The sequence below is a fragment of the Fistularia commersonii genome, chromosome 26, assembly GCF_037954325.1.
Source record: "Fistularia commersonii isolate RoL2024-O1a breed Wild chromosome 26, RoL_Fcom_v1.0, whole genome shotgun sequence".
Classification (NCBI taxonomy): Eukaryota; Metazoa; Chordata; class Actinopteri; order Syngnathiformes; family Fistulariidae; genus Fistularia; species Fistularia commersonii.
The window spans coordinates 4,669,066-4,689,213 of record NC_141309.1 but is presented as its reverse complement, the minus strand read 5'-3'; the positions used below and the strand labels follow the sequence as shown (position 1 = coordinate 4,689,213).

Below are 20,148 nucleotides of genomic sequence, written 5' to 3'. Positions count from 1 at the left end.
GGGGTCCATGCATGTGCATATTTCTCTATCTGTATGTGAAAACTATCAATGTTATCTGCAATTGTAATTTTTCACTTGATTTATACATGCACTTATTAATATCTGTGAGCGCTGGTGATTCTATACACACCTGACATTGTGATGCAAATAGCAGATCTGGCGTTGTGATTTAAATCTCGGTGTCGTGGTGAGAGTAATGAGCGTACTTTGAAAAAGCCCTCCAATTATGGAGATCCTTTTCCTTTCGTGTGACAGTGTTTTGTCTTTATCTCACATTAAATATATAGCAACGTGGACTTTTGCTGGATTCATCCGTCAAAGTAACCATTAGAGGTGATTGTTCCTCAGATAAACTTCAATTTATGATGTGTTTCCAACTGGAGGGTTCCTTTAAGTATAACACACAGGGTGTGAAGAGACTGTAAAAAGTAAAGTCCCAAATATTTTCATGACATCATTTCAATTCCGAGAGGCAACAAATCTTCACTGTAGCAGATCCGTTAGGACGGGAAAGAAATCTGTTTTGTGGCGAATGCGCTGAATGTTTTGACAGCTGCGGATACAGTCGAGCAATTGTGGGAGGACTGTGCTTCCTCAAGCCGAGCGGTCAAAAACTCACTGCGCTCGTCACCATAAACCAAGACTCCGGCCGGCCGGCCAGTGTAACCGCACTTACCCTCACACAGATCTGCAGCAGGGACGACGTGCATGAAGCCAGCTACGCATTAACTGCTGCATGTGGAATGTCTCGTATAAAACATTAGGGTTCAGGGCCAGGAAGCTGCTGCCGAATTTCATACCCATTGTCAAAACTGTGTCCGTGTGTGTGTGTGTGTGTGTGTGTGAGTGTGTGTTCGCGCGCACAGTTGGTCAGTGTTTGGAACAGATATCAGCGCCATGGCTTGCACGAAGTGCCAAAAGCTTAAAACTGTGTGTATTGGCAGTGACGCTAGTAGAAGGTGTGTGTGTGTGTGTGTGCGTGTGTGTGTGCGTGTGTGTGTGTGTGTGTGTGTGTGTGTGTGTGTGTGTGTGTGTGTGTGTGTGTGTGTGTGTGTGTGTGTGTGTGTGTGTATTTCAGGAAGATATAGGTTAATGGCCGTCTCTGTCCCTCTGATCTGAATAATTCATCCTATGGGAGGCTTTTATGAGCCTCTCTCTGACCAGAGGATCAGGAGGCTGCTTCTACCTGGAAGAGACGACCTGGCAGTGATCTGTGTTTTCTGTGTGAAGTCCATGCACCATTTTTATTTCTTTGACGTTCTTTTTTCCGAGCCGTGTGGGCACGAGGATATCTCTGCTTTATTTTTATTTATTTTTTAGCTGCACCCATTCATTTTTCCCTCCGTGATCCTCTCCTTTTTCATTTTAGGAAAGATACACTCACACACACACACACACACACACACGGGCACCCACACTGACAAATGCACATTTCTCTCTGTCTTTAAGTCTCTGGTGTGTCCACCTCCGTCAGTGTGAGACCACCTCCACTGGGACGTTCTGAAACAACACAAAGTCTGAAGAGAAAAACAAACAACACAAACAATAACAAGCACAAATAACTGAAAAGAAATGGAAACAACATAAATGGTTATAATAATAATGAGAAAATAATAATGACAACATTTATAAAGCACTCGGCATCAAAGCGATGTAAACAAAATTAAATGTGTCTGACATAATGAAATTAAAAAAAAAATAGTATTTGTAATTATGATGTGAATTGTGTATATTTGTTATGTATTGCAGCGTGGGTGCACAGCACAAGGGTTTTACTGTTTCTTGTACTTTGGCAACTAATGACATTTTATGGATGAGGGCAGCACTTATTTAAATCCTATCAAAATAACTGTGGACAATTTTTCCGTGCTGGATTCCGCCAAGTGTGAAGTGTGAGTCTTGTGTTAAGACATACAGGTTTTAGTATATTAGCCACGTGTTATTCATGCTATACGTCCTCAGCCAAACACCTTGGGAGTTTACTACACCGGAATGACAAGAAGGCAAGAGAGCAGAGATGTCAGAGGTCGGGATTAGAGAACCTCCTGTTTTCTGACCTTAACTGTCAGTATAAAGACTCAAAGAGAGTAAGTAAAAGCTCTGCTTGAAAATACATGATATTCCCTTTTGCTATCACTGACAGATCCACCTGTCCGCAGCACCCGCAGAAGCCAAAATATAATGCTAACAACAAGTATAGGGATATCCCAATCCCACAATAGCCATGAAAAACGATCCCGAGATGAGCTTTTTTATTATCCTTATTCAGCAATCACATAACAAAGGTCAGAGCCAAGTATTTATCTAAATTTACTGGAGACAAGGGTTTGTAGTCGAGCGTTTTTATTTTTTGCCTCTCTCCTGCCGAAAATGAAATCACTCTCACAGCCGGGACTGAGTGACCTTTTACCGCGATATAAACAATAACAGTACTAAACCAACACAGGGCCGGCATCTCACTCTTAACATGCAAAGCGCTGCCACGATCCATCCATTCTCAGGTGCGATCTCCGTATGCTCCTCGGATCACACAGCACAAAGGTCCGCTTCCAGCTGTGACCTCAAGTTACCGCTAACTCTGCATGTACACAAAGTCAGAATGTATTAGGAAAAAAAAACGGACAATGTGTTTCATACTTAATGTATCTTGCGCTCATTGTTAAACCGCAAGCTGTTACCTGCGCGGGAGGAGACGGTGCCAGCCAGACCCAACGGCTTTATCTGTACAAGAGGATTACGTGCATTTTACCAACCTGACGGTTTCAGACGGAGATTGAGCCGAGTGAAGGAAGTGAAATATCTCCCCTGGATGTGGCATTATGGACCATATGAACTCCAAATAGCTTAAGCGGATGAGAAATGTCATCCAAAAAAAACCAAACCTGTGGCCATTGGAGGCGCGTTAGAAAAGATGAAACGGGATGACTGGGAAAGCGATAAAGAGAAATAGAATTTATTAAAATTCAGTAAAGTGACATTTCTGGAACCGATGCGGCTTACAGAGGCAGCGGAGGTTCTGGGTTGTTTCCATATTTCTGTCTGAAATCGCGTTTGATGAATTGTTTCTATTTAATGTAGGAATAAACAACAACTGTCTTCCACTTGTGAAATTCTCCATTCTTCCAGTTAACTAAAATCTGCAGATGTTCTAAATGGACATCTTTGGAGAAATTGAGAAATGATATGAGCTGCTTTCTGCAACAGGTTTGGATTACATCCCCTTGATAGTAGAAGTGTTTACTTTTCGTTCCCTTAATCTGTGGCATTTATTCAGTGAAGTTTCCTACAAGTAGTTTCTGTGTATAAATATATAAAATGTTGAGTGATTTTTGTTTCATGAAAAATTCAAATTTCGCTGACAGGACCCTCGACGTTTTGACAGAAAGCGCATACCAGCTAACAGCAATTAGCTGTTAAAACGAAAATCTGTGTGTGCTGATTATTACGAATTTTTGTCGGGAAAACATCTGGATGAGCAACGGTCCCTGCTACATTTCGTTCGAGCATTCTGACTTTTTATTTCAAAGAATCAAAACCGATTGCAAATGATCTATAGCGGGTGTGCCCAATACGTCGACCGCGATCTACCGGTCGATCGCAAAGGTAGTGTGGGTAGATCACATGGCATTAAAACGTAGACGTCAGCCTATCATCCTCACTAGGAAATCTAACACTTGACTGACAGTCTGTCCGTCCAATCTGACCTTTTCTGACACCGGCGTCACTGCGCGTGTGAACATAACGGCACGTTCTAGCAAGCTAGCGAGTTAGCCGCCAATTTATGTCTTCTAAACTTATGGGTATAAAAAATGAGTGGGGGAGCTGGAGCAAGTAAAAAGACTAAAACGTATCACTTCTGTACGGAATGGGAGGTGGACTTTTTTTTTACGATGTCATTTTCAAAGTGCGTTTGCCTCGTCTGCCAGTCTCTGCCATTGTTATACTGAAAAAGGGAAATGTGGAGCGGCATTTACAGACTGTTCATAAAAACTACAACACTGACTTCCCTCAAAAAAGTGAGCTGAGAAGGAGAAAGGTGAAGGAACTAAAATCCCAGCTGTCAGGACAGCAGTCATTTTTCTCACAGCTTACTTCAACTATGCTGCTGACTCCAATCAAGTCATCAGAATAAGGTATTTACCAAAAAAGTACTCTGTTGTCAGGTGCCATAAGGGTTCATGCAGTCATGCAAGATCCACAAACATTTATTGTGTTACGTATACTCAGTAGATATATGAATAAATATATATTCAGCATTTTTGGTGGAGGTAGATCATTTTCACATAGTCATTTGAAAAGTAGCTCACAAGGCGAAAATGTGTGGGCAACCCTTATCTATATCAATTATCATTCAATCTGGGTTACAAGGTGGGGGTCTGGAACATAAAACTGTACCCCTTCTTATTCACACATCATATAGAAATATTATCATTCACCCTCTCATTGCCACAGCGACATACAGCCACTCACTCCATCATTCAAACCTCCTATTAAGGCCTGCAATTATTAACCCTCTCATTCCCACTTCTGGAAAATGAAGGGTCTCCAATAAACTCGCTACATGTTTTGGACTGTGGGTGCAAGCGCTGACCGCCGTGCCGGTACAAAAAGAATTTTTTAATTCATGACCACTCAGCACATTATAATGTCCTGTCTTCTGTGGCCATGGATGTTATAATTGTAAGTAAAGAGTGAAAATCAGATTTGACCTTTCCATATTCCACGGCCCGAAGGCCATAGAATATGATATTGAGGCGACGCTCGCCCATTATCTCTGCGTTTGACATAATGATGAGACTTAATGAGAAGACACACCAAATAAAAATGGCAAAATGCGCGATTTATTTTATTTGCAAATATTCTCGCCATTCTTCTACAGAAAAACGAGTCCCAAGCGTTAGGAACATATGTAATTAGGGAGCCTGTGCCGCGTAAACAATGTTTAGGCCAACCAGGAAGTGACTGAGATGCCTGTCAGGAGGAGAATGTAAGAGAGAAAACCGTCCCAGGCGGCTGACACTTAGCGATAAAAGACGTGCTGAGAGCAGCCAAAAAAATAGAAACTATAGAAAGGGAAGTGGAAAGGGAGCGATGAAAGTAATACCAAACAATGCATATATTACTGACACCCTGTCATTACAATTTTGATGTAAAAGATACATTAAAAAAAGTATTCCTCCAGGAGGAGCCTTCGGGGTCTTTGGATTTCCTCCAAAGACCTTTTATGAAGGTTTAATTCATACCTATTACTTTATGTTGCGACGATCTTGCCGAATGATCGCGCAGACGTGCGCAGGCATTTGATTTAAATCTCCCAGGATGCAGCAGAAAAAAAAAACGTAGAGGGTTTCAGAAGGTCGGCTGATGGTTTTTAATGCGAAGCCACGCCGGAAGTGGGTCAGGGTCCAAGTGTTCAGCTGCGAAACCGCTTTGCCAGAAGTTATGGCTTCGTCGTCGAACATAACTCGTATCGGGAGGTTAACATTTCAACATGTAGGAAATGAGCCTAGCTTGAATGTGACAAAGAGATAATGCAGGATTATACGAAATGCCTGCTGATTCCTTTGGATCTTCGACAAAATACCTACATAAACAAGAAAGAAGTTGGCAAACAAATATGCGTCTATTTTCACAGATAAGATGGGGATCTGTTGAAAGCAGGGTGGCTATTTGCCCTGATGGGTGACAATATGCCTGCTGGACTTGGTGTTAATATTAAAAAGTGAAAGGGTAAATAAATAATAAAGTAATAAAATAGTGTTCGAGGAGGGAGAAATGTTGATTTCGGTTTCGGATTTTGCCAGCCAATCATCGTACGTCTTTTTTTGGAGTGAAAAAAAGATTTTCTCCCGACTTATTTCATAAACAACGGCAGTGAACGGAGCCAAATATCCATCCAGCTCGAGGCCCCGGGCGGCCGTAATGAAATACAGTTTTATAATTTGACATTTTTTGTCTGCTCCCGTCTCCGTTTTGGTTGCTGACTTAAGTCCGTAAGAGGTGTCGTACTTCGCCTCGACACGTCTGACGATAGTGATTCATTCCTCTCCCAGGCTGAGTTAGAGATAATGATTTGCCTTTGGAGCTGCAGAGATTGGCGATGACGTTGTTCGCCATGGCAACTTAATGCAACAGGCAGCGCCGTGTCACGTTGCGGACCCGAGAAAATACGCACATCCGCATTTGCTATATATCTCTCATGTTCCCTCCTGCTGCCCTTCCCATTAAAGTGTTTGACACGGTTTGAGTTTCTTTTTCACTGTATTTGAGCAAATAGCCATGTAGTAAATAATGAGGTCTAGAAGAAAATACCGCATGTTCACTACAGGCAGTAATGCACTTGACTTCAGAAACGGATATGCTTAAAATGTGAACTCTGTGAGGATATTATATCAACTTATCTACAAGCGTGAGTGTTTGACAGCTTTGATTAAAACCTAGTTTGTCAGATGCAAAACTGGTTCTAGAAGCAATAAAATATCAAATTTCTGCATTCTGCTCTTCTGACTGATTAAATTTTAATTCGTCATCAGGAACCGAAGGCAGATGGGAGACGCTTACTTTATTACGGTGCTTGTTTTTCACGCCGTCCTGCTGGCTCGTATATTTCATGCATTCATATCCACAACTGTTTACAGCTGATGAATGAAAAGAGGAATATGGAATTCGCATTAGATGTACAGAGCTGTATAAAATCCTGTCTTTCCACGGGTATGACGGGGACACGAAAAAAATTACCTTATAAATAATCTTCCTTCCCCTGTTTGTTTATCGCATCCTTTCCCTCCCAGACACGCATTCATCTCGCCTTGCTTATCCTGCTATCCAGTCCTTCACACACCTACTTTTACCCTGTCAGTCAAATAAGAACCCCCCCATCTCCTACTCCTACTCTACATAATTACACACGCACACACACACACACACACACACATACTGCAGCTGCTTACCTTAGCATTAGGCAGTGATTGGAGGGCAGGGACAAGAAGACCGAAGGCTCTTGCTTGAGTCGGGTCTGGCAAACGATCAATTGATCCTTCAATAACCCTCTATCTGTTATAGTGCTCTTCCCAATCACTCATCAAAGCTGCCCCCCCCACACACACACACACACGCACACACACATAACCCTCCCCCGACTTTACTTTCCAGCCCATGATGCTTCTGCAAAGCCTTGCAAATAAAAATACATAAATCTTCCACATACTGATGTTGTCATATTTTACCGGTCATTTATATTCGATAAAACTGCTGTGTTTGTTTGTTCGTGTTTGTTCGTGTGTGTGTGTGTGTGTCTGCCAAGGTACCTAGTGTTGATCGATAGCTGAAGCTTCATTATCATACAAACATTCACTGTCCTGCCAACAAAAAACCACATTGATGCAACCTGTTCACCCTGTTTGCTGGCAGCAGTGACATTTCCTGAGAGGCCAGGAGGACCTTGAACAACTCTGTCAGACGATGCCAGGAAAAAAAATCACAGTGACATGACGTGCAAGTGAAAACAATGAGACTCAAAACAAATATGCCAGAGGTTGAGTGCTGCAGACTGTGAACATAGCCTGGCAAAGTCAGGAAAGAGCAATTCAGCGTAAAAATCACAGATTTTACAGTCATTTAGCCCTCACTATTTGGCCTTGCGTTTGTGTGTTTGAACAGAAATCCAAACGTTCGAGCCAGAGGAAATATTTCTGTAGATTTGGCAATTCATTTTTGATATCCTGATTGGAGAAAGAGATATCTATATTATTTATTAATGTTAACTTCCTGACAAAATAATGTTTGCAAATGCATTAAAATCGCTTGGGGGAATACTGTGTCCATCAATATAAATTACAGCTGCTGACAGAAAACATATCCCAGTAATGGTGTATTTACTGCGTCTGGAACATGCGAATCATTACCCCGTGTGTCCTGTATGGCAATTTTAGGACCATTTATGTTCAACTTCAAAATCAAGCGCTTCATTTTTTTTTTCAGTTTCATTTTTCAATGGAAGTGGATCTTATTTAAGGAGTCTGCTTACCAAAATGGGAAAGAAAACCTAATACTAAATTTTTTGCTTGAACATTTATTCTTCACCTACCCACACTGTGCACAGCATCCTAACAGCTTTTGACTCCCTCGTTTTTGAATCTCTCCAATTTGTTCACGTCGATAAAAGACAAACATTTATGGACATGAATGGACTTCACCACAAATGGACAGGAAGAAGAAAAAAAAAAAAAAAAAGACTGACAGACATATTTGCAAATCAATTTCTCGATTTAATTCGCTCAAATGTATTAAATTTGATGTCATAAATTTAATCAATGCCAATGGTGGATTTGTCTGCTTTGGTAGTACATTGTATCTGTAAACCATTCAGATACTGAGTTTAAAACATCTCTTTGTGGCTATGAGTTAGTGAGTTACCTAAAGCAGAACTTTACGTTTTATAACCTCCCGATTAGCCGTATCTCCTTTTTTGGAGTTTTATTTGAGGTATCATTGGCATCCCCATCAGGTCACCTGAGAGATACAACGGTAAACTCGTCCATGCTCCGAGGAGATGGGTGAAATCTGCAATGCTGAAAGTCAGACTTAGTCCGACAAAACCTCACAACAAGATGGTTCCTGGTTCATTTCCTACAGTGGGCCTTTCTGTGTGGAGTGTACTTGTTCTTCCTGTATCTGCGTGGGTTTCCTTCGGGTTCTCCGATTTCCTCCCACCGTCCAAAAATACACATATGCATTGAAGACCCTAAAATTCCCAGTCGCATGAATGAATGAGTGAACGGTTGTATGTTTCTAGATGTGTTCATGTGTTCAACTGGCGACCGATCTGGGGTGAACCCAACTTTTGGGATAGGCTCCACCCCCACGCAGCGCAGATGAATGAATGAATACTATCGCAACCAAATGTTGTGAGTTTTATGTAGATGAGCTGTCAGTTGAAAAGTGGCCATTTGGCCAAAACACTGTACTTCATCGAGCGAAATTACAAAATACATTACAAAATAACAGTTATTTTAAAGTTTGATATCAAGGTTGTCTGAGGTTTTAACCCTGTTTTGAAAGTGGAAAATTCATGAAACTGCAGTACTATTTAAAACTAAATCAAATCTGATTTGAAAAATGTTAAGGGCATTTTCTTTTTGTATTTAGTTGGAGGAAAAAAATAAAAGCATGGAATTCAAGAGTGGGTCGCAATTTGCCTGGAACATTTCAAACTACAAAAAAAAAATTAGAAACTTAATGAATAGCCCATCAGATTATGGTGCATCTGAAATGGTGTTAAATGTTGCAAAGCCTTTAAATGATATTCTCTCTGTTTTTTCATGAAAAACTCTGCATTGAGTAACTTGCACATTTGACCCCTAGCTGACATGGAAAATCCCTGAACGATAACTTGTGAACTGCTACGTTTAGCAATCCAAAGTCTGCACAAAGCCAAGTAAACTGAGCAGGTCTTCAGGCTGCGAGAACAGCCTCCGTTTCCAAAACGCTCTGAGAACAAACTACCCCCAGGATCTGCCATAGGCATTTAGTCTTTTCTTCCTCCTACTCTTTCCTCTTGCTTTCAAAACAAGAATATGCAACATGAATGAATGAATGAATAAACAGCCTCTTCAGCCTTAAACAGAAATTGCATATATTATCCATCCATTCATGTGCGAGACCTTCGGAGTCCATCATAGCAAGTACTGAAGTGTGCAACCAGTGCATGAAACACTATTAAGACGAAAAGGTCAGTTCTTGTATTTAGTGATAATCCTAACGTGGAATCGTTGGTTATGTAAAGGACCAAGGTACAGTGAGGTGAGACAATCCCAGTTGTCAAAAGGAAATCTAAAGAGGGAATTTTTCTGTTATTTGGGGGTTTGTAATGAGGTAGAACATCAGTTAGTGCTTTTGGTTGGTGCTCAATCCTGACAGGATGCCTTCCTATGTGGGGTCTCCACGTGTTTGCGTGGGTTTCCTCTGTGTTCCCTGAACCAAACACCTACAGCAGGGTCATTAGAGACCCGAAATTTGTATGTCTCTGTTGACTCCAGCATCCCCTCGACCCTGAGTGCAGGATAAGTGGTATAGGTAATGGATGCATGGATGTTATTGATTTGACGTTAAGCTTTTGGAGCTAAAAGAATGATGCTTTTGGCGGTAAAGGCAACAAAATACCATACCAATCGCCACCTTGTTAAAATGATTGCGGATGTCTTTTTTTTTTTTTTTTTGACAATTTTATTTTATTTATTTTTTGCCTAAAGCAAGCAGTTTTTCAGAACTTGAAAAATTAGGGTATTATTTCAAAAAGAACCATATGTTTGGTCAGTTATGTCACACCACCTTCAACACTCATGTGGAATGAGTTGGTTTAAATTTCACCTCAACAAATTTTTATTTTTGTAACGATGATAAAAAAATGTATGCAACGCAAACATTTGTATTTCCTGTCAAAGACAAGCTGAATGCAAAAAAATCTAAACATTTTTAACGCCTTCGCTTTGAGGCTCCTCTCAATGGGTGACGTCTGTCTGCTCAGAAAGCTGCTTCTGAGCAGTGAGAGGCAGAAGAGGAGCAGGAGGATGTTCTGAGCATGCTCGGTAGCGTCTCAGGGCCCAGAATGGAGCTCAGCTGACCTTGAAGGTGTCGTATCGATCGATCAACACCGAGGGTCCCTGTGTGTGTGTGTGTGTGTGTGTGTGTGTGTGTGGATCTCAGAGGAAGAGGGAAGTGCGCAACACCACTAAATAAAGAAGGAAACTGAAACCTTCATTGACGGTTTTTCTCCTTCCCCTTTCTTTTTTTGCCATACCATCTTGTATTTTCCTCTCAGCTGTCTGTCGAATCTCTACCTTTGATTCCTTTTGATTTTCTCTCTTTCTCGCCTCGTGTCAAAGCTGTCACTTTCAGCATTCCTACCACCTTCCTCTCCATCTGCCTCTCACTTTCTCTAACTTATATGTTACTGTTTCATTTTCATTCTTTTTTTTCTGTTTTATTTGTTTTTTTTTTCTCTGTCCTGACATATCTGTCTTGTACCTGCATCAGATATCTGGTTTACGTCGGCGCTTTCCTCCCTACAGCTGCTTCCAGGGCACCGACTCGCACAGATGTTTCTACATCCCTTACCGTCTGCCTGCTTTTTCAGATGTTTTTTCTCTTAAATGACACAGTGCTTTTTTTTTTTCGGTGGCACCCGTTCTAAACGAAACGGCATTCGAATCCTCCTAGAACACCTGATGTCACTGCAATCACTGTGACAAAGAGAATTCTATATTCTGTGAGCAATTTTATAATGCTGGGCTAAAATACAACCTGACTGTGGCCTTCCCGAGAGTAACGTGAATATCTGGTTTTATACTTCACCCTCTGCTCTTTTAAAATATAATTTTAGAATTCAAATATGATTCCATTGAGTTGGTCAATACAGTGACTTGACCAGCCACGGATTATTAGCCAAGGACATTTTTTTCTAGAATTTTGTGGTTGATGGTTTTTTGTTTTTTTTTTGCTGTGTTTTTTTTAAGTTACTGACTGTCTCAAGATATCACCTCAGTAAATAGTTAACCTCATGACTGATTGACAAGCAGAGCCACAGTTAAGCATCTGCCAATGCAGGACCCTCAATGGAGCTCAACAGTTGCTGTGCAAATATCAGGCTCTCCCCTTCCCCTTGGTTCTTTTATAAGAAAAATATCAGCAGAGAAGGGACCGAATCGTGATGACACTGCATTTTGGATACTGTGGTGGGTGCATTGCTCGCTGTCTTGCTTGAACAACAGGAGAAGCCTATTAGCATAGCAAACTGCACGGCTCTTATGCACAACGACAGAGAGTACCTGTGTCAGGCACAGCTCATGCACTGATTTCTGTTTGTTCAGATCAACAGCTAAACGCATTAGCAGTCACCTCTCCTGGGTATGATAGAAACTGGCTTACTTGTAATTTCTTTAAGGCAAAGTTAAAATCATGTTTCAGAACACTGCTATTAACTCATCAAAAGTGAAAGCATCCATCTTGGTATCTGAATTATCAACAGATTAATAAAATTGTATTCCTACAATGCATCATAAAAAAGAAGCGTCGGGGTACAATATCATTACTGGGATAGAACAGCAGGTGATAAAGATACCGAAAAAGGACAAATGTCTGACAAGTGTTTCAGTTAAATAAGTACGCCGCCCACCTTTCAATAGCCTGGTTTATGCTACATGTATAGAGTGTGTAAAATAACCATCAGAAGTGTGTCAAGACAAGAGGAGTCCGTGAGAAGTAACCTGCACTGAGTGTTGTCCATTTGTTATTGATGAGGGAGGAGCAGAATAATCTAGTCAGTATAAATAATGTAACCGGGCTACAGCTTTCTTGCTCAGCTGTCAAAAAGAGGCAGGCATGTATGCGAGATGACAGCGAGTGAGGCCGGCTGTGCTTTTCTTGTGCACATCTGTTCAAAAATGGTACAAGGTCTGACACGCTCTCTTCGCACGTACTGATCACAAGTTCATCATCGTTGCCGACGACTTTACTGCAAGTGGTTCTGTGTGTGTGTGAATCTGTGAAAGTCTTGTTTACGGAGTGTGCGCTCACATGACAGAGGTGTGTGTCTTAGACTACAAAAATATACGTTTTTCATTGAAAAATTCAATTTGGTTTTCAGAAAACAGAGGATGTGTGAGGACTTATTCTCGGCCTCGCTTTACACCACACGTTTTTTCACACACACGCACATACACACACACATAGACCAAAGTCAACACACTGCAGGGCACATACATCTGTGCATCTATGGAAAGTGAGGACGCATGAGAAGAGGGAGTAGTCAGGGAATAAGGAGTCAACTGAGGACTCAAGGGAAACACGCAGAAGGGCAAAACTGTAATGTGATCCAGCACACAGGCAAATGTATACATATGCAAAAATGCTTAGCAAAGAAAAATACACATTTCTCGTAGCCAGAAAGAACATCGTATTTCAGAGAGACCTCATTCAGCACCTCCTGACAAAGAAACAGCACTCATACAGCTGCTCTGATAGTCCAGCACAGCTCCTTTCTCTGAGGCCATAAATCAATCAATGTCAAAATACACTGTAGCACCTTGACAGTCCAAGAGAACTCACTCACGCAGTCTCCAACACCACTCGTGGTAACTGGATCCTTTCCAGCTAGTTTAACTTACTTCAATGCGGGGAATGTCAGATGTCAATGAGTTCCATCAACAGCCCCATCTTTTAACAGTTTTTAACAAAAAATAACTTGCTCTGCATGTTAATGCATCCAAAAATGATAAGATTATAATAAATAATACACACATTTTGTGTCTTTTTAACAAACCAACATTTCTCTCTGCGTCTGTAAATGATAATAGATAATGATAAATAATCCACACATTAAGTGCCTTTCTGACGCAAAATGAAAATCAATAGTTTAAAACAACGCGGATTTTAAAGAAACAGCGGATACATGTCAGTGTAGTTATTGTTAGCTTGCAAAGAATGGAAAAATAGACATTATAGAGACAGTATTGATAAAATATAGATGTTAGATATTCTATCTACAGATATTACAATTATATAGACAATATAGATTAGTTACACTTGCAGAGTTTACACTCTGAGCCTCCATTCTACCATGCAGGAGAGGAAACAATGATTGTTGAAAAACTAACATGGAGAGTGGCAAATCCCAACTCAAACCTTTGATCAGTACACATAGCATGCACACTCTGGTGCACATGTGTGTGTGTCCCTCGTGCACTTGGATGCAGATTTTAGTGTTGCATAAAACACTTTAGGGGAAAACCTGCTTTCTTTTCCAAAAGGTTATTGTTGCTGTCCATATTAGAGCTAAATATTCAACATTAATGATTCTGGTTTTTGGACTTCAAAAAACTCAATTTCTTGAGTGTGTGTTACAGGTATCTGTTCTTTAATAAAGCTGGACTTTGGCAGTCACAAGTAGAGGAGTAACACACACACCAAATCCCCGGATTCAATGAGAGAGAAGTGAAAAAGGGTTAAATAGGGTGAATTTCGCGCATGTGTGTATGTTCAGCATGTGTCAAAATCACTTCAGTTGAACATCGCAAAACCGACAACGCGGTCAACATGCACGGGATTCATCAGCGTCACTAAAATCCAGCAGGCCTCCATTGACCAGCGGCTGATCGACCAGCAGCTGATCCGCCAGCATATAAAAACCAGCCCGAAAGCAAAAGAGCAAAAGCGATGCCCATGAAACAATTACATCGCTCCCACAACTCATTTCCTCACAAAATGGTTCACATGATATACTTTGAAAACGCTTGCGTTAATATTTGTGGATAAATCCAAGAATAGTTTATGGTGTAAATTACACAGCCGGTCGACTGCACCTCAGAACACATCCGCCTCTTCCAGAGGCTGAGGTTGGATAAAATTAACTGGCCTAAGAAAACCATTGCACCATTTTCCGCTATTTAGGTTTAAGTGAGGATGGGTCAGAGGAAAGAACATGGGTTAGGATAACAAAACGCCGACCCCTTCGGCAGACATGAGCCTGCTTGGAGGCTGGTGCTATATGATGGGTTTCCTGTCCAGGTTCTATGGTTTTATTTTATTTATATGTAGAAATAAATTAATTCTTTTTTATCTTTTTTTTATTTCATGTCATGAGATCATGCTGCACAACTTTGTCATTATTTTGAGCTGTTGTCCTGGTTTCTCCTCCTGCCTCTCTTTACGAATGAAAGTCAGTACCTTTGGAATGTCAATATTACGAGAGATAGTGAATTGTGTCGGTACCGTATCCACAACCCATGAATCTGAAGTAGAGCATTTTACCCTCTCTTACGAGACCAAACCCAGCATTTGCAGTCTTACCTTTGATGCCGAACTTGGAATTTCCACCGAACTTGAGAATCACAAACATGAGAAGGAAACCGGTGAAGGCCACGGCAGCGATGCCCACCACCACGTACATCTGCAAGACCAATGAGCAGAATTACCACCTCTACCTACAGGAGGATGGTCAAAGCCAAATGAGATTTAAAAGAGTTACATCGACTTGGACATAATCCTTCATAACTAATGCCTGAAAAGTAGACATTGTCTTTCTGAAACGTCGTCTTCTCCTTTCGGCTTTTCCTTTCAGGGGTTGCCACTGCGAATCAACCTTCTCCATCTAACCCTATTCTCTGTGTCCGCCTCTCTCACACCAACTACGTTCTTATCCTCTCTCACTACGTCCATAAATCTTCTCTTTGGTCATCCTTGAGACCTCCAATTCTAGCATCCATCTTCCAATATGTTCAGTCTGGCTTTTCTGACCTTCTCTCCAAAACATCTAACATGTGCTGTCCTTCTGATGGACTCATTCCAGATCCTATCCATCCTGATCACACCAAGAGAACCTTAGCATCTTCATCTCTGCCACCTCCAACTCTGCCTCCTGTCTTTTTGTCACTGGAACAGTTTCTAGTCCATACAGCATCGCTGGTCTCACCACTGTCTTGTACACTTCCTTTCATTCTGGCCCATAGTGTTTGTCGCATAGTACCTGCGACACTTTTCCCCACCCATTCCAACCTGCTTGAACCCGTCTCTTTTCCACACTCTCCGCTTCTCTGGACTGTTGACCCCATGTACCTGCAATCCCCCAGCTTCTTGATCTCCATTCCCTGTAGCCTCACCGTTCCACTCGGGTTCCTCTTATTCACACACATATACTCTGTCTTGCTGCGACTAACTTTCATTCCTCTCACCAGCGAATTACCTCCACCTCTCTAGATCACAATGTCATCTGCAAACATCATGGTCCATGGAGATTCCTGTCTAACCTCATCTGTCAGCCTATCCCTCACCGCTGCAAACAAGAAGGGGCTCAGAGCTGACCCCTGATGGAGTCCCACCTCCACCTTGAACTCATACTCCGACAGCACACCGCATCACTGTCTCACAGCTAGCATACATGTCCTGCACCAGTCTAACATACTTCTCTACCACTCCAAACTTCCTCACACAATATCATAGTTTCTGTCTTGGCACCCTGTCACATGCTTTAAACCAACAAAAGAAGACAAGTGACCAAATGAGATGGAATAAAGGAGTCACTTACAGCCACTCTGTCCTCTGGGGGGTCCACTGGGGGGCCCTCTGTTAATCAGCAGAGAGGATTTATGAATAAATATATACGTAGGAAGGCTACCTCAAGAGGTGCATTATCACAGTACTGTTTATTGAAGGTTATCAAGTTAAAGAGAATGCAGCTGAAACATTCTAAATTTAATTAAACTGCGACATTTGTGCATAAAGGGGGGGAATAAAAGGCGGGGGTGGGAGGGGATACCTGTTAAGTCTGCAAGCAAGACGACGTGATGAAGAGGAAGCAAGAAATAGACAACAGAGAAATTAGGCTGCTAAAAAATTAAGACCGTTTTCATTTTGCAAAGCAAATATTCAGACGTCTCACACACTCCATTATGTCATGAAAATCAAATGATATTCATTCAAGTCAAATCCAAACATTAATGGAATAATCCTGACATATTCGACACGTATGAAATACTATACTCACCATAGTAGACCGGTTCTCCTGTTCCTGTGCGTCGGGACAAGAAAAAGTTCTGTTTGATAAAGTTGTTTTGTTTGATAGAATATATTTCGACAAGATTAATAAAATTGACGATAATCTAGGTTGTTTCCTCGCTAATATGCAAGCCTTTGAGGGCAATTTGCCTCATTTCGGTGATCGCAAGAGTTAAAGTAAAGAAAAGTGAGAACACAGATGCACTGTCATCTGCGCATGTATCAAAGAACACGGTGAAATCACCACTGCGTATTCCTTTCCCATTTAAAACTCATCATACGCACTTCAGCAGTGGTTATAATAATGATCCACATATACGTGGCTGGGACTATTTCCCGATAAACCTCGCAGTGACTGCTTGTGTTCTCGTCCGATCGGATGAACTTAATTCAATATAACTATTACATAGAATGAATTATAATAAATAATTCATTGGATTTCTCTACTGTTTGAACACAGAAAACAGAGGGGCAGATGTCTTTTCCGCTTAAGGAGACATTTCCTTGAGTTGAGAAGATAGCAAAAGAAAACACACTTTTATCGACATCATCTTTGGTTCTGCAGAAAAAAAAAATCACACATTTGTTTTCACCCACCGGGAAAGATTATGCATGCGCCAATTGCAAAAAAAAGATGAAGCGGTGCTATTTCCTCACCGTCCATGGGTTCGTGCATGAAGTGAGCATGAATTTTCTTTTCGTCGGATCCGAATTTGTTTTTAGCGACCAGTGTGTACAGCCCGTTGTTGAGGTGCGTTGGGCTGTCCAGCTGCAGACAGCCGTGTGACTCTCTCTCGGTTACGTCATGGATCCTGGTCAGGATGTAGCGTCCCTCCGTCACAGCCTCGCCGTTTCGAAACCACTGCAGTTGAGGCTCCGGGTTTCCTGGAGACGACAGCTTAGATAAAACACACTGCTATGTTCACCGCTGGTTATCGGTCACGTTTCTCTGTTAGTTTGTTCATTTCCCAAGTTCATTATATACTTTAACACCGCACATAATGGGACCCAACCCAAGCAGACAATGTGGTGCTTGGAAATTCACTCCCACACTTTAAAAGGGATGTCTTTACTCTTACAGTATATGGCGGTGTTTAAAGGGACCTCTAATAAATAGCTCACTGCTTTCAAGCCTTTTCATACGGGGACTTTTGACTGCTTGACTACATTGTACACACTATTAGAACACTTTCATCATGGTCACGTGTTTTCTGTGAAAATGGGAATTTATAACAGACACTGACTGTGTGACTAATAATTGGCGTATATATTAGCTGTCTACAAATGGCTAAGTCCATTTTGGGAGGCGATTTCTATAATTCGGTTTTTCTAATTCAACCGTCCGTCTCCTCGGGCCAGAAAGTAATTAACCTCAGAGCTTATGATGAGCAGAGCTATGTTAATCTCCATATAACACGGGTCTATCGCTATATCAATGCTGCTTGAGTTCAGATAAAATATATTTTCTCTCCGAACGGCTTTGCGGAAATACTACCATTGAACGTTTGAAGTCGCTCAGCACCCCGCAATATAATGTTTGTATGTGTTATAATGGCGGTTGAAATGGAAAAGTATTAATGTCAATATACATCTTTTGTAATGAATTTGTTCTTTTGCTTTTTATATTCTTTATATTTCTCCAATATGGACGTACTTACCTGAAACACTGAAGGGGATGCACCAATGGTGGTCTGAAATCGCATCACCCAACTTGGTGATTTTGGGAGGAACTGAGTTGAGGAAAGACATGTAATCAGAGGAAAAAGGTTTGAGATGCAACACAAGACTCCTTTCAGAGGTAAAATTAGTGAATGAAATAAGTCCACTGAGGGAAACGGCTGTTCTCCCCGGCTCTCTCCCAGGCGAGAGAGCGAACTTACAAAGTATATCCAGATGCGACGTAGTCTCTCTCCCTCCAACGATGTTCTCAGCAATGCAGCTGATGTTGCTGTTGTGGTCCAGCGACGACAGGTTGTACAACCGTAGTTTTGATCCCTGTCCTGCTGTGACAATCTGCGAAGAAACCGACACCGCCATGTGTTGCACACAAATATCTTAGTTTATCGTTTCCATGACAACAGGTCACAAAGACAACGGATGCACAAGGAAAGGGATACTACAGTTACGATCAACTCAAGTCAGACAAATCTTTTATTATATCCTTCCACAGTGACTGCATGTATGTATCTATGCACAGTCACGTGTCCCTAAAGTATCACTAGCTTCAACATTTATTCAATCATTTCATCCAGCGTAGTTCCTCTTTTTTCCAATGTTTATATACAAAATGGAAGGGGGAGAGCGAGACCTCACCTCGTAGTTGGTGACCAGTGACATTTTCCAAATCAGCTGAGCTGTGGGCTCTCCAGAGGTCGTACATTCCAGCTTCACATTCTTCCCCTCCTCTTCCGTCACTCTGGATGGACTCACTCTTACCGTGGGAACCTCTACATACAACCAGGGAGTAGAAAGGAGGAGAGGTAAAGAAACGGAGAAAGGAAAGAGATGAGAGAGCAGGGGGAAAAAAAAAAAAAAAAAAAGCAAAATTAGGATTCACGGCCAAACTTTTCAATCAAAACACAAAGCACGTACCAACGGCGACAATAAGAACACGCAGACCGGCACAGACTAACAGCCACCTCGTAGCACAAAGTAAAAGACAGACATCGAAAAGGGAGACCTTGATTTCAAACGCCCTCTATCTTTCCCCCCGTGCTTTCATTTAAGCACACTCACCCCAATCAAACAGTGAGACAAAGAGCCAGAGTTCAAACACAGTAATGGTTACACTGATTACTGGTGCATGTCTTCAGCAGCCCAAGTGCTAAATTGATTGGACATAGTCTGCAGCCTCTTTCAAAGCAAAGAAACTGTTGACTGCGTGTGCTCACATTTGTGTGTGTGTGTGTGTGTTTGTCTGTGCACCACGCTGACCAGAAGGTGACCTGAGTATGACCAATCAGACTCAATCATAGTCTTGCCACTCCTGTCCAATAACATCACTGGTGACGGGGAGAGGAGAGAAAGAGAAGAGAAGAGGAATGGATGTTGACGGCTGCTGTAAGATAAGATTGGCCAGATTTCGTATGAAACCCTCTTTTCTCCACTTCTTCCACCTCTTCTTTCAGCAGAATGCTTATCACCAGGGCAACCCACTTATCACTACAGCAACCCGCTCACTCTCTGTGAGACTCACTAAAACCATTCATTTCAATGGTGACAGGGCAGCTGCCGTATCAAAGCTTACACATCTTCGTGGAAATCTGTGACACACACACACACACACACACACACACACACACACACGCACACACACACAAGATGGGAGAAATAATTGATTTGGAGATCCATCAAAATTATTAATGTCATGCTATGAAGTAATAATTGGTGGTCTAATACTTGGTTACTCTAAATGGAATGCCATTCATTAGTTCTATTTTTTCCCTATTCCAGTGATGGGGATAAAGTAGTTTGTGCTTGAAAAATACATGACAAAAATCTAATTACTGCTGTAGAACTATTTTTGTTGGAAAAGTGATTGCGAAGACATTTGAAAAAAATCTGCACACCAAAAGCGCTCCGAAAATAATTTATTCTACA

General features: G+C 41.5%; 1 protein-coding gene across 1 annotated transcript in view; it reads right to left on the bottom strand.

Moving 5' to 3' along the window:
* The window catches only part of ntrk2a (neurotrophic tyrosine kinase, receptor, type 2a), a 70,670-nt gene that overhangs the window by 39,497 nt on the left and 11,025 nt on the right, over positions 1 to 20,148 (bottom strand). The window contains exons 6-12 of the mRNA XM_086174212.1: positions 18,862 to 18,995; positions 18,429 to 18,561; positions 18,207 to 18,278; positions 17,206 to 17,433; positions 16,538 to 16,561; positions 16,079 to 16,116; positions 14,845 to 14,944 (exon numbers count right to left, since the gene is read on the bottom strand). Coding sequence (XP_086030338.1) covers positions 14,845 to 14,944; positions 16,079 to 16,116; positions 16,538 to 16,561; positions 17,206 to 17,433; positions 18,207 to 18,278; positions 18,429 to 18,561; positions 18,862 to 18,995 — 729 coding nt within the window. The remainder of the gene's footprint in view (positions 1 to 14,844; positions 14,945 to 16,078; positions 16,117 to 16,537; positions 16,562 to 17,205; positions 17,434 to 18,206; positions 18,279 to 18,428; positions 18,562 to 18,861; positions 18,996 to 20,148) is intronic.